This window comes from Marmota marmota, unplaced genomic scaffold (genome assembly GCF_001458135.2).
Source record: "Marmota marmota marmota unplaced genomic scaffold, marMar, whole genome shotgun sequence".
Lineage (NCBI taxonomy): Eukaryota > Metazoa > Chordata > Mammalia > Rodentia > Sciuridae > Marmota > Marmota marmota.
The window spans coordinates 50,159,519-50,174,560 of record NW_026000005.1 but is presented as its reverse complement, the minus strand read 5'-3'; the positions used below and the strand labels follow the sequence as shown (position 1 = coordinate 50,174,560).

Here is a 15,042-nt window from a genome sequence, read left to right as displayed (position 1 = left end):
GCAGACCAGACCAGATGTCCAGCCATGCTCCACAGGGCTGGGAGTCACTTTGGGAGTCAGGATTTGTAGTCCCGCCCCCCTCCCAGCACCACTCAGATCCTGTCACCATCCCCTTCACAGCAGGTCTGGCTGCAAGAGATTGAAGAGGCGAGGACAAAACCAGAGACGGGTGGGTGGGCCTGCAAACCTAGCCCTTCCTCCCCGCCCCTTGCCTCCCCAGCTCACCAGTCCACACCCCTCCCTGGCCTCACTCTACACTGTCCGGTGTCCATCTCCATACGCTGGCCCCATGCCCAGGAAGCCCACTCTGAGGTGTGCCAGAAACAGCACATTTCCTGACAACCCCCAAACTGCCAAGTCCTTCTCAGGAGCCCCATCCCACCCCTAGGGACCAGCAAGCTTCCCAGTTTCCCGTGGGACCAGAGTGCTACAGAGATATTCTGGACATTAGTGCCCATGAGGACCTCCTAGGCCACCAGAATGCAGGCTGGATGCCCAGCTGGACCCTGGCCAGACTGGGTTTCTCCCCAGGCCCCACCTTGCCTCCCCCAGAGCTTCCTATGCCACTCCTGTAGGGTGGGGTGATGGCTGCCACCGCCTGGGAAAATCTCTATGAGTTCTGAGCATGTGGCAGCAGAGACACCCTGGCCAGCCGCCGACACCCCTCCTGCTGTCTCCAGTCCCCCGTCGGCTTAGTGCACTCCTGTGAAGAAGGAATTGGCTCTGTGGCGCCCCACATGTGCCTCCCGACCATCCACGTCACAAAGCATAAGGCACAGAGAAGGCTGGCCACTGGCTGAGGAGACACAGAGAAGGGTTTTCCCCTAGATGATCCCGTCAGCACCAGGCTTCAGAGACAGCTGCGTTTGCTTGAAACTGAGCCCAGTTAGTGTTTTCCACATTCGCCCCGAAGTCCATCCCCCCCCTGCCCTGTAGGTCGGAAGACTCAGCGGGTTCCCAAGAGCCCATCCCTGGGGTTCTGGCTCAGGTCCTGTGCACAAGAAGAACATCCCAGGCAGCTCCCAGGCAGGCTTGGCAGAGCCGCTGCAGCAGAAAGGACACAGGAGCACAGAGTCTCTGAGACGCATGATGTGGTCCTCATCGTCGCCCGGGAAGCTCTGCGCAGGAGACGGCTCACCTGGGCTCTCTCTAGCTCTGCCTGGTCCCTAGAGCTACCGAGGGTTCTGGAATGCAGGACGGGCTGGATCAGGCTGGGGATCACCACTCAGCAAGTCCCGAGTGCCTCTCAGAGGCTCCCAGCCAAGGAGCAGCCTGTTCCAGGGAGCCTCCCGTGTCCGCTCACCCATGTCTGAGGGGCTTGTTTAAAGACCCAGCATTGTTGAATAGATTGTTCCATTTCCTTCTTTCTTACACTGTTAGGGACAATGGGAACATGTGGGGCTGTTTCATTTTCATTCTGTGGGTATTTTTGTTTCTCTTTACTGGGCTCTTCCACCCTGATTCTCTTTACTGTGTGCTCATCAGGGACGATGTGCAGAATCACCTTGGCAGGTCGTGGCTGGCTTGAGGAATGCCAGCTGGTGGCCTCAGGTCCTGGAGGCCAGTGTGAGGGTGTAGGTGGGTGACCTGTCCAGCCTCTGCCCTGCGCAGGTAGCTGTGGCATCTCTGGGGCTCGTTGGTGTGAAGCGGCATCGCCCATCTCTGCCCTCCTCTGGGCATGGTGTTCTCCTTTTGTGCCTCCGTTCACGTCCAGTTTCACCTTTTTGTGAGGACTCCAGTCCTATAGGATTTAGGGTCCACCCTGATGAGCCCATGGACCAGGCCCCTGTTTCCACAAGGTTGCATACTGCGGTTCTGTGTGCAGAAACTGTCCAGGGCCAGGGCTCAGCCCAAGGCAGGGTCCGTTTCTCCCCTGTCTTGGGCGTCTGGGCCCTTTCTCACATCCTCTGTCTCAAACACCTCTTCTGCTGTTTTTCTCTTTCCTCCCTTGTGGAAGGTCTGGTACCTGTGCAGGGAATCCAGAACTTTCTGAGCTCTGGAGTGGGTGGGAGAAAAGATTACGGATCCCCCACTGGGCAATCACCAAACACATGGCTGGTTACAATTAAGCCCTTCGATATCTTCTAATTAAACCTGTAGAGATTTATTTCTGTATTATTCCTTCGGCGTCCCCAGCATGGGGAAGGGCTCCAGCGAGGGCACATCTGCCCATCTTTGGGTCTGGGCTGAGGACTTTCAGGCAGTCAGCTGGAGAGAGGATGGCTAGTGTGTGCTTTCCGAGTAGATGGAGCCTCCTAGCTTGGCAAACCGCCTGGGCGATTGGCACCTTCACTGTGTCAGAACCAACACTCCCTAATTCAGTTTTATATGATCTGCTTTAAAAAAAAAAAAAAAACATTAGGTTCTGGAAATATGGTGAGTGTGGTCATTAATATGGGTTTACATAGCAGGAGAATCAGGGTCACTTCCCTATCCTCTCTAACGACGTGTGTACTGTTAATAAGGGCTGGGTTGAACGGGTGCTGCGGGACCTCTCTCCTGGTGAAGGCTAAATTAACCACTCTGGTATTTATTACCTGCTCATTAAAGAGCGTGGGCATCTGAAGCCATGGTGGAGGCTTCATCATTACTCATCCCTGCACCCCACACCTTGCCCTTGCCAAGGACTCTCTCATTCAGAGGCCTGTAAGCCTCCCTCTGCAACAAAGCAGCCACCATTGTCTGAATTTTAACCCTACTGTTCTTAGAATTTGCAAAAGTGCATAAGCTTTTGATACTTTTTTGTGATTCAGACGCTGGTATGCTCTTGCATCCCTTAACCTCATGTAGGAAACCATCCCAGACACTGCTATTCGTTCATTGAATATTTTTACTACAAATTCAGGCACAAATCAAGAGGATCATATGATCGTATAAAGGCCCATCCTCGTGACAAATGGAGACAGCCAAACTAATTTTCTTGGTGACCTTATCTAAATTAGTTAGAAAATAACGCTTCAGATTTATGGCTGGTTACAATTAAGCCCTTCGATATCTTCTAATTAAACCTGTAGAGATTTATTTCTGTATTATTCCTTTGGCAACCCTTTAAAAATGATAAAAATGTAAATGAATATTACCTTCAAAAGGAGATGCTTCTATTTATCCTAAATTAGACTCCTACCCTTCCTTTCAAATGACTGCATTTTAGATTTCAGATTTGCACTGCTGCAAAGCAGACTCCACATGGGTCTGAAATAATTTATTTTTTAAGTTTGTGCAAACGTTATATATAATCTCTTAGAATATAAATAAAGAATATAAATAAAGCAAAACCCACTGAATTTTAGCTTCCTTTGCATGTCCCTCGTTTAAAAACTTTATCTCATTCCCCAGAACCCAATATTCAAATGTTATGTGTTTAGATATTAGGTTAGTGTAGTCACCAATGTAATTCCCAGTTAATTACAGGTAGGACGGTGGTGTCCCCGGGCTTGGGTGGCTCTTCGAACCGTCCTCTAGATAGACGTGTTCTTCACAGTGAGTCTCCATAGCCCCGCTCTAGTCACCCTGCAGGGTGAATGAGTGCTCTCCCACTATTTTGCTCTTCTGTTCCTGATCCCCATTTCTCTCCTCTCAGGTGAGTACAGCTACCTGGGGACCACACTCCGCCACGTGTCCATAGAGCCCATGCCTTCCCTCCTGGACGTCCGACAGCTCATCACACTCTACGGGATCTTGCCTCTGGGTAAGGACCACTGCGCCTTTCCACACGCGGGTGGTCCCAGTGTGGATGTTCTTTGCAGCTTTGCTTCTGCTACTGATATTTCTGAGTGAGCCTCGCTGCCCTTCGACAGTGCGTCCCCAGCATGGGGAAGTGCTCCAGGCAGGGCACGTCTGGGCTGGAGACTTTCAGGCAGTCAGCGGGAGAGAGAAGGGCGAAAGCAAGCACCTCAGTTAAAGTGAGTGGCATCAGAGGAAGCACTGGTGGCCATGGGCCTCTGTGCGTGCGCTTCTTCACTGCTCCTGAGCACAGGCAGCCTCTGGGTCCCTGGGCTCACCTGAGGCTGGGCCGGCTCCCTGAGGTCCACTCTCACTGCTAGCCATAGTTTGGCATGCTTCCTCGGAGCCTGTGCAGCGCCAGCCTGTCAGGTTCTTCTCCCCCACCTCCGCTGCTGTCACCCCGGGTGTGCCCAAGCCACCTGGAGCAGGGGCAGCGCCCCAGGGGACAACTGTGACACAGAAGTCTCACCGTCTCCTTTGCTTGCAATGGGAGTAGTTGGAGCACCTCCGATCTAAAGAAGAGCTGAAGCCAATTGGCAAGAAATAGTTAAGTCCTCTTCTAACGTCATGTCAGACACAGTAAATGGAACCTGGGCTGATAGATGGATTGGGGGCAACAACGCAGTGTCTACAACCTATAATATCCACAGGGTCAATGTAAGTAAAATAGCAGGTTGGACCTCACACTCATCCCAGTGTGTGGAGAGCCCACAGCACGCAGGGCCAGCAGGGCTCGGGCTGTGGATGTGAGGGGCTGTGGGGGGTTTCCTGTCGGAAAGCCTCTGTGAGGGGTGCCCAGGAAGCACCTCCCCCACCCTGCGCTCCTTCATCAAAGGGCCCGCTGTCCTGCTGGCCCTTCTGGGCACAGACCCCGTGGGGCTTTTCTTCCGACAGAGGTTTCGTGTCATGTCTGGAATGTTTAAGAAGCCTTCAGGTGCTTAATTTAAATTTCATGAGTTGTCTGCAAACCAGAGGAACCCAGAAAGACCCCCACAGCCCCCCCAGCCCCCACAGCCCCCCCAGCCCTCACAGCCCAACACCTGTGGCTGCCACCCGCCTTCCTAATGTATCAGGGGAAGGTCATGTGTCACAACAGTATCCAGTTACAGAAAGGAATGTAGGGTTTCTTGTTTTCTGGGCTCTGATGGTTCAGGTCCTTCGTGGTGGCCACTGCCCCAACTAACAAATGTGGCCTTTCAGAGAAGCCACACAGCCACTCTTCACACCAGACTGGGAAACAGCCCCATCCAGGGCTCTCAAGAACAGGTTTGAGGCTCCAAAGCCACCTTAGTAGGTAAGAGACAGCCTGGTGTCTGTCAGAGAACCTGACACCCACCGGGAAGACCTGGGAGAAAAGGCCCGGAGGGGACGATTCCTGAGCAGAGGCATGGTCCTCAGTGGGGATTCAGCCATGGCCACTCCCCACCACACCATGCAGGTGGACTCCGTGACCGCCTTCCAGATGAGCAAGCATCTCCAACATGGTGAGGGGAGGGAAGAGGTCACACTGGGATCAGGACCAGAAGCCTGGCCTTCCTTGCACTCTGCAGTCCTCCCCCACCAGAAGGTCCCGTGGCTCTCGGCCACCCCAGCAGCAGCAGGGAGAGCCCTGCTGACTCCCAGGTCCACCCGCCCACCTTCAGCCTCCTTGGGTCACCTGGCTCCCAGGTGCAGAGGCCTTCCCCAGCCACCCTCTTCGCCTCTGGGCCGTCGGCCTGACCCTCCTCTGGAACGTGACTCCAGCACGTCACACACACCTTCTCCGGCATCTCCGGCTGCCCCTGCCCAGGTGCTGTCCTGGTCCTGTTCCTTCCCCCTGCACCTCTTCCAGCCCCTGGCCCCTGCAGTGTGCAACGCCGGCCACCCTTCAGGGACCCCGACCACTGGTGGCATCCTTCTTATGCCCCCTCACGGTCCATCCCCAGTCACCTTGCCTACTGGAATCACTCACCACAGGCCTGTGTCACTGTGGCCCCCCCGGCTGGAGCCTCCTCCTCAGGTCAGCCTTGTACTGGAAACTTCTATCACCACGTGGTTAGCCTTGGCCAGCTCTTTGCCCTTTTAGGCCAGTTGTTAATGTGCCCGTATAATTATGATACGCTTTTCCTTTTCCTTTTTCTTGTACAGGAAATTATGTCACATACGCAAACACGATTTTCACGAATATCCACCGTCCTCCACGTGAGCCAGCCCTCTGTAGGGTGACATTGAATAGCGTGTTTGCTTGTTAGCGAGGGATGGGGTAGTGGAAGTGAGGAAGGCACACAGTTTTCCCCGGCAGGGGAGGGGTGCCAGGCTTTCCTTGTCCATTCAGCCCCGGGGTATGGAAGGCTGTCCAGGGTCCAATTCCTTTCTCACTATGCCCGGTGACCGATCCGAGCTCTGCTTGCATTCTCTGTGATGGAGACTCCCCAACCACAGAGATGGGCAGTATGGTTGAGAACACAAGGCAGGAACCTTGGAATAGTGACAGTAATTCAAGTCACTTACTACCCAGCGTCAGTCTGACTGTGCTGCCCAACCAGACAAAGGCCAGGGAAGAAGGAGGAAGCCGAGGCTACTTCCTGCCTGGGTCTAGGCACAGTCAGCACCACTAAATGCTAGGAAGGCGGCTCCAGGGACCCTCCTTGGCCCACTTCACGGACTCTGTCCCCACCTTCCTTCCCAAGCCTGCAGGGATTTGTGCTGTTGCTGGGAGGTGGAGAACCCCTAAAGAAATAAAAGTAAAAATCCAAGAAAAGCTACCCCAGGAGTTCAGCTTAACGCTGGGAGTTAGGGAAGGTGTCGGGGGAGAGGAAGAAAAGGAGGTATTGAGTGACCACTGACCCTAGGGCTCCAACCCAGCTCTGGTGTACAAACCAGAGACGCTGCAGCCCAGGGCAGGAGCCACGCCCAGGCTCACCTTCTTCCCATGGTCATCACGGTGCAGAAACCAGGGCCACATGAGGTGCCAGCCCTGAGGCTCTCAGTGAAGGACCACTGGTGTTCTTGGCAGGTGTTATGGTCTGGATGTGAGGTGTCCCCCAAAGCTCACAGGAGAGACAATGCAAGAGGGTACAGAGGGGAAATGGGTGGGTTGTGAGTGCCTTAACCCAATCTGTGAATTAATCACTGGTGGGATTAACTGGGCGGTGATTGGGGCAGGGTGTGGCTGGAGGAGGTGGGGCGTTGAGGGTGTGGCTGTGGGGTCTGTATCTGTGTCTGGCAAGTGGAGTCTGTCTGCTGCCTGTCCGTCATGTGAGCCACTTCCCTCCACCACACTCTTCCACCTTGATGTTCAGCCTCAGCTGGAGCCCTAAGGAATGGAGCCTGCCTTCTGTGGACTAAGACCTCCGAAACCTGGAGCCCTCAAATAAGCCTTTCCTCCTCCACAGTTGCTCTGGTCAGGTCTTTTAGTCACAGCAGCTGATGGAAAGAACAGGATTTTAGAGCCTCTGCCCCCACCTTCCCAGGGTCTGCCGCCGTGCATGAGAAGGCTCCCTTGGTGAAGTCCTTGCTGCTGGCTGGGCCGTCCGGGGTAGGGAAGAAAATGCTGGTCCACACCATCTGCACGGAAACGGGAGCCAACCTCTTCAACCTATCGGCGGCCAACATCGCTGGGAAGTACCCTGGCAAGAACGGCCTGCAGATGATGCTGCACATGGTCTTCAAGGTACGTGCTCCGTTTCTCTGGCTCGGATTCTCCACCCTCTTTCAAATCACATTTTCAAGTCCTGCAGATAACTTTTTTAGGCCAACAAGCACATCTCTCTTTAACTTCCCCATTGCCTCCTCTGTCAATTCATTGGTTGCCGCCCCTGGCTGAGCATCCTGCAATTAGGAGCAGCTTCGTTTTCCGTGTAAACACCCTCCTGTGCCATCCAGACCCCCCACCAAACCCTTGCACAGCCCAATGAAAATCCAATCCACAGTCTCTCTCCTCAGCCCGCCCCGCCCCGCTGTAATAACATGTATCAGGCATTCGCACTTGGGCTTCGTTGCTCATGTGGCATAAACTGCTGGGTTCCGGTGGCTCCTGAGCATCAGCTCTTTCCTCGGGAGACCTGGAGCAGCTCGCGGTACGCTAAGCAGAGCAGGGATGTGAAAAGGCAAGGGCTCCGCAGGGTCTGCTTGGTCAGGCTCCACGTGGGAGGTGGTGACAGATCAAACATGCACGGACGTGGTAAGGACAGCCACTGTAATCTGAGTCGTGTTACTACCCAGTATCGGCAGTTCCTTCTCGGCATTCAGCTAATACAGCCTTCCACAACTGAGTGAGTGACAGTACTGCGGTTTCACCCCTTAGCCACTGTCCTCCTGACAGCAGCGATTGCTGGACTTGAGAGCAGAGCCTCTGCCTGCGTGGACTTCCGACCTCTCCCAGGCGGAAGCGCCCTTAGGAGATGCATCCGATTCGTCACTGTTTTCCTGATTGCTTGGTTTGTCATTGTGAAGTGTCCCTGGAAATGACCCTTGTCTTGAAGTCTACCTGTAGTCAATATCAATGTGGAGGTAGCCACCCCGGCTTTCTCGTGCTTACATCTATGTGTATTTTATGATCTTTTATTTTCAATGTATCTGTGTCTTTAACGAGCACCTCTGTATTACTACAAAGCTGCTTTTTCTTATTCAGTCTGACAATATGTGTCACTTAATTGGTGCACTTGCTCCGTTGTATCCATCCATCTTTATGACCATTTCCCTGTCTATTCTCCATTGTCCATTTCTTTCTTATTCTGCGTCTCCTTTCCTTCCTTCCTTCGGGTCAATTCAGCATTTTCCTAGTAGATCCTGTCAGTCCCTCCGCGGTCCTTTCAGCGGTGTGTCCACTGTATTGCACAGGGCTGCTCTAGGTTGCGCCCACCAGGCTCTCCACGGTCCGCGTGGGGTCGGTGTTGTCCCCGACCACATGCCCAGCAGCGGCACAACCCCCTGCCACCCTTGCCAACTCGTAGTTCTGCAGCTAAAATCAAAACTACAGTTGAATGTTGCTATTTTTGCCTCAAACAGCCATTGGTCTTTAAAATCAAAAGAGAAAGAGCCACAGTCTCCGTGGTCTCCAGATGTCCACCGCTCCAGCACCCTGGTCCCCTGCAGCTGTCCACGCTCCCGCCGGCCTGGCTGCCCTCTCCACCAGGGAGCTCCCTTAGCACTTCTTTCCGTGCCGATTTGCTGCCAGTCAATTTTCTTAGCTTTCATTTCTTTCTCTTAAAAGTCTTTACACTGTCCCTAGCTTTTAAGGACACTGTTGTTAGACATCGAGTTCGGGGTTGACATGTTTTTCTTTCAGCACCATGAAGACGTCACGCGTGGCCCTCTGGCCACCACTGCGTGTGGCGAGGAGTTGCCCAGCCGGGATCCCTGCTTCCCAGGGGCTCTGCCCTTCTCGGGATGGCTCCGAGAGTCTCCCTTATTTTGGTTCCTGCCTGTTTGACCGCGCCGCACCTGCCGTTCCTGTTGCCTCTATTTACTCTGCTTTTGACTCAAGTGCATCTTGAATCGGTAGATACATCATTCACACCAAATCTGGGGTGTTTGGGCCATTGTTTCCTCAAATATTTTTTTCACCCATCTTCTCCCTCCTCTCCTAACCCTCCAGTTAGACATATTTCACCTTGATTCTGCTCCCTAGGTCTCTGTTCCCACTGGATAATCTGTCCCTGTGTCTGCGTTTACCTGCCCTTTCCTCTGTCATCCCCAATCTGCTGTTAAACCCACGGTGTAGATTTTTTAGTTTTTGGTACCTTTGTTTCTAATTCTAGAACTTGTGTTCGCTGCTGGGGGTTGGTTTTCGATGCTGAGCGGCACTTCTCCATCTGCTCATTCATTGACCATCTTTCCTCTCAGTCCCTGAACCTCGAAGTCCTTGCCTCGCAGAGCTTCTCCGCTCCTTCCAACGCAGCACCATCGCGAGTCTATTTCTGCTTGATTGCTTTCTCCTGGACCATGTGTCACATTTCCCGGGTTCTTTGTGTGATTAATAACTTTTTACCATATGTTAGACATTGTGGATGATATGTTGTCGAAGTTCCCTGGCAAGCCGAGTGTGGTTCTGGCAGGCAATTAACTTACTGGCTGATGAACTTGAACTTGCAAGGCTTTGTTCTCTGTTTCCTTAATGTGGTCTGTTTGATTTTACCCTCAGTCCAAGGTAAATCCCCCAAGCCGGGGACGTGGTCTTTTCCTCAGCTGCAGTGGAAGAAAGCCTCTCCAGGCTCCTCCTGTGGCATTGACTCAGCGGTTCTTCCCTGGGCCTGCTTTTCCCTGAGCCTCTGGGGCTCTCCGGCTCTGTGTGCACACTTTGCAGGTCAGCTGCTGACCTGAAGGTGAGCTGGCAGCTGAAGCCAGGCAGCCTGACCTGTGCCCTCTGTGTGCTTAACCAACAAGCTAAGCACCAGGTCTTAGAGGAAAAGTAACAGAAACCCATCCCTTGCCCAAATGAGCACCCAGCCTTGTTCACTACAAATGTCAAGTTGTAGGGACACTTAGTATTGTCCGGTGACACACAGAAGCACACAAGTATAAAAGCATGAGCAGTTTTCAAGCATCTATGCACCCCACCTTGCTGGGCTGTGGTTGCCTGTTAACTCATCAACTCTCACCACAGCCTGGGAGGCAGGCACTAACACTGTCCCATTTGACTGATAAGCAGACTGGGGCACACAGCATTTAAGTAACGTCCTTGGATGGCAGTGCTCAGGGTCCAGCCCCAAAGCCTCCAGTTTCATAGCTCTGCCGGAAGTAGATCCTCACGTGTAGCCTCCTGAAGTGGGGCTGCCGGCCCAGCCCCCGCTCCTGGGGGCCTAGGAGCTCCCAGTGTGCATCTGGGGCCCAGCCAACGACATGATCCTTGTCCCAGGAGGTCATTTGTTCCGGCCGCTGGGAGGCTTTGTCTCAGTATCAGATAAGCTATGTTTGTACTTATCAGAATGATCACAAACTGACGTCGTGTGGACCACGGACCTCGGATGTCAAATTATCAAAACGTGGAGCAACACATTTATCTGCCTGGGCCGCGTGTCAGAGTTCGGGACGCTCACCTCGTTAAACTCCACCTTTATTGTGTGTATAGCTGATTAATGAAAGACACCAAGGTCTCGGGAGTGGGAGTCATTCAATTAAAACATGTTCACAGTGAGGCCACTGTGCGCCAGCTTGACTGAGGAAGCAGCTATTTGCATTGCAAAGAGGTTTTGCTTTTAATTAACCAGAGGAAAGAGAGAGATTCTGCTTGTGTTGATAAGTCAAGGGCAGGAAGCTGAGCACGTTTCTGTGATATGTGAACCCAGGCCGGAGCGCGGCCCAATGTAGCTCTGTGGGACTTGCCGGAGGTGAAGGGACAACTGGGCCTGATTCTGCCTCACCTCTTCCTGCCAAGAATTCCTGCCATAGAATTGATCCCAGAGAGCAGAGAGTGCAACTGGTGGGAGACTTCCTGGCTTCCAGTCTGACTGGTGGCCCACCTCACCCAGCCGCCTGAGCACCCCGGGGAAGTCGCAGATTTATTATGTCACCACCACAAAGTCCAAGTCCTTTGTTAGGGTCATTAGCAGAGGATTCTTCATCTCACACTGAACTCTAAAGGGCAGTAAGTAGCTTCGGGTGTTTCCTAAAAGAAATTGTGCAAGTCAACAGCGCTCACAGCAAATGTCCCTGTGACCATACGCAGAAAAGAAGATGTGTGTCTCGGAAATATTAGAAAAATAGTCAATGAGTATTTCTTAATAGCCAATTAATAAATATTTGGTGTGTGTGGGATGAATATTTAAAGTATTTGTGGACAAAGAAGTTAGCAAGGCAGGGCCATTACCGAGGACTCCCCCAGCTCCGGCGCCCCCGGGTCTCCGTCCCAGTTCATGGGGGGCAGAGGAGCAGAAGGGGCCCTTGTTGGCTTCTAACAGGAGCAAGGCACTGAGGACGGTTATAACGCTTTTCCTTTTAATGGTGCCAAACCCTGCCTGGGGTAGGAATTAATGTTCCCATTTTACAGACAAGAAAATTAAGACTCAAGAGTACCAGATCGACCCACATACAGGAGAACCAGAGCCTGGAATCTGCCCTTGAGCCCGGGCCTGACTCCACCCTGCCATGCTGGCCCCTGCTGCTCCCTGGGGGAGGCTCTCCTGCCCTGCCCCACTTGGGCTTCCTGGGCCCGAGTGTCAGCAGGGAACACTGAGCTATTGAGTCCTTGGGAGCGTCCACAGGATCCCACTTCCTACCCAATCCCCCTTCTCTAGAGTCCCCTCTTCCCTCAGAATGGCCTGACTCTCAGGCCTCTTGGCAGAGTCAAGGGAGGCCAGAGCAGAGCCCAGAGGGAGGCCAGCAGGGGACTCACTGGCCTGCACTCTGGGTCTTGGGACAGATGCTCTCTCCTCTGCGGTGGTTCTTGGCCCTCCTCATTCTCCTTCTGCACACTGACCTGGCCCTCTGGCCCACGTGAGACCAGGGCTAGGGGCCACCCAGCCAGGGGGGATGGACGTGCTGGTGCACACTACCTGCCTGTGCAAGGTGAAGTTCAGCAGGAGAATGCAAAGGCCAGCACCCCAGCCCAGCAGAGCCCATCAGAGGGGCGGAAACAGGAGAAGAGGGAGTGGGCAGTCTGGTGACACTCGACTGTGACAGTTGAGGGGGCTGTGACAGCCCTGAATGGCCTGCTGGGGGAAGGCCAAGGTCACCTTCCACCGTGGGATGGAGGTGGTTTCCGACGGAGGGAGGTGCAGACTGGTGTCCAAACCTTCCACTGTTTTTGTTGTTGTTGTTGTTGTTGTTGTTTTGCTTTTTGTTCTTTCACACAGACTTTATTTTTCAGAATGGTTCTAGATTCGCGGCAAGATTGAGCTGAAAGTAGAGTCCCCATACATTCCCGTCCCCACATGTACACACACGCCCCATTAACACCCCACAGTGGTCAGTGCCATTTCATCACCCAAAGGCCACACTCCCTTAAGACCTGTGGCAGTGGGGACCAGGCCTCAGAAGAGACCTCTGCCTCCACATTCATCCAAGACAGTGTCAAAGCGAGCAGGGCCAGGAGGGAGCCCAGGAGGGTGACGGAGACTCCAGCAAGCCACCAAGGGAAGGAAGTGGGCTCAGAGTCGCTCAACGGAACGCATTTATCTGGTCCATGAGACTCCCATGGATGGAGGCTCGTTGTGAGCTAGGGATCCCCAGGATGTGAAGCACACAAAACTAAGACCCGAGGTGACATTCGATGGGGCTGAAGAGCCCTCTGCTGGCAATCAGAGTGAACTTTCCCAGACAACTTTAGAAAAGTTCAATCATGAATTAATTACATTTAATTGTCCATGACCTCAAACTATCCATGGGTGATTTAAATGAAGACTTGTCATCGCTGAATGAAAATTAGAAGAGCAAAGGATACCATTTTTCATTAGCAAATTGGCAGAGATTTCATCTTTTGTACTTGTCCAGAGGAGCCCAGGACATCAGAGAGGCACCACTGATGGCGGCTGCGGGCCCTGGATGGCGCTGCCTTGGCGCCACCAGTAAGGAAAGGCCTCCCCAGCCACACATCTGTCCCACACATCTGCCCACGTGCCCTGCGTCCCTCCCTCCCAGGCCGCAGTGCCAGGAGGACCGGCGCCCGTCCCTCGGTCGGAGGTCCCCCTTTCCCACCTTCCTCCCTGTCGCGCCATCTCCACACCCTTCCTGCCCTGCGCCTGGAGCAGAACTCACCTGGGTCCCTGGAAAGGCCACTCAGGCCACCACCCGGGGTGGCTCTGCCCGTCTTTCTGAAGGAATGCTCCCTGCTCTTTGGTTGTCCCATTCACATCTCAGCAGCCTGTCATCTGGCTCCTGTCCCCTCCACTCCCGCCAAGGACACCAGTGGCCTCCTCATGACCCAGCCACTGGCACTGCCCACTGCCACCAGCACCTCCGCCCTGCGCTCTGTCCTCTCCTGGCCTCCAGGGCGGCTCTCTCTCCTGTGCCCCTTGTTCCCCCTCCCAGCCTAGACGCTCCTCCTGGGTCTAGAAGCCATGGGACTTCCAGGCCCAGCATGTGGCAGGTGGCCAGTGAGGTCAGAAGCTGTGTCCAGGTGTGAAGCACTCTGCCATGACCAGAGGCTTCCTGGGGGTTCCCAGGACCCGGTCCGAACTCTAGAGCCTTCCATGTGCTCCCCACCCCCCGACCCACTACCCTTCCACTCCTCTCACCTGGACCCACCAGTGCTCCCCACCTGCCCAGCCCCCCGGGCCCGCAGCAACCCAGCTCACTCCTCGTCTCCTCTCCACCGGTCCCTTTGCGCTCCCACCTCCTCCTCCTCCAGGCACCCACTTCTTGCCACATCCAGCGGATTCTGAGCCTCCCTGCTGTCCCCCAGGAGCCCTGGCAGCTCACGTCCCTGCCTTCAGACCTACCCTCTGGAGGCCCACGAGTCCCCAGCACCCACCCACCACCCCAGCTCCTCACACAGTCCCCGCGGGGGTCTCCCGGAACAGAGGGGATGGAGATTCCTGACCAAGGCCTCCCCAGGTCTCCACAGCCTGCAGGGTGCAGCGGCGGCAGGGCCACAGCCTCCTCCTCCAGAAGCAGCCCGCGAGCCCACGCTGGACACCTCATCCAGTGCCCAGGCACGGCTGTGGCCCTCTGGTGACCTTGAAGGTCTGTCTGTCTGCAGTCTCCGACCTGGCTCCCTCACCCAGGGTCCCTCACCCAGGGTCCCTCACCCAGGGTCCCTCACCCAGGGCTCCCTCACCCAGGGCTCCCTCACCCAGGGTCCCTCTCTGTCGCTGGTGGCCCCTGCTGACACTACCTTCCCAGGCAGTCGAGGGCCCCTTGAAGCCAGCGGCCTCCATCACTGATCTCTGTGCCCCAGCTCCTCACACAGTGCCTGGCCTCAAGCTCCCCCCGTGGAAGAGTGGCCTTCACTCCACAGTCCAGGCCAGATGTGGGGCCGCCAGTCTTTCTTCCCAGGGCAGTTTTTTTTAACTATTGGACAACATCCAATTGGCCCTGAGTCTCCCTTCTCCAAGGACAGCAGCCTCTGTCCGTGGATCATCCCTCAACTGCCCAGTCTTCTGTGCTTCTCCAGAACTGGGCATGGTCAGCAGGAATCCTGTGGCCACTCGCCATGCAGCTCCCCTGGGACAGGGGCAGGGACAGGAAAACCCGAGACTCCCACTCTCGAGGACAGGACAGGGAAGGTCTCCGTGGCCTTCCTGCTGGGGTGAAGGATGGCGAGGACACAGGTCTTGTCTCCACGGCAGCGCCTCAGGGGAACGCTTCTCAGCAATGTGGACACGGGGGTCAGGCAGACAGGTCCCCCTCGGGCCCCAGCACTGCCCCGGTGCTGGTCGGGCACGTTACTCAGCCCTCACG

General features: G+C 54.7%; 1 protein-coding gene across 12 annotated transcripts in view; it reads left to right on the top strand.

Moving 5' to 3' along the window:
* Positions 1-15,042, top strand: part of Iqca1 (IQ motif containing with AAA domain 1) — a 126,485-nt gene that overhangs the window by 89,086 nt on the left and 22,357 nt on the right. For all 12 annotated transcript variants that reach the window (XM_048808792.1, XM_048808791.1, XM_048808790.1 and 9 more), the window contains 2 exons: positions 3,581-3,688; positions 7,176-7,375. In XM_048808792.1, coding sequence (XP_048664749.1) covers positions 3,581-3,688; positions 7,176-7,375 — 308 coding nt within the window. The remainder of the gene's footprint in view (positions 1-3,580; positions 3,689-7,175; positions 7,376-15,042) is intronic.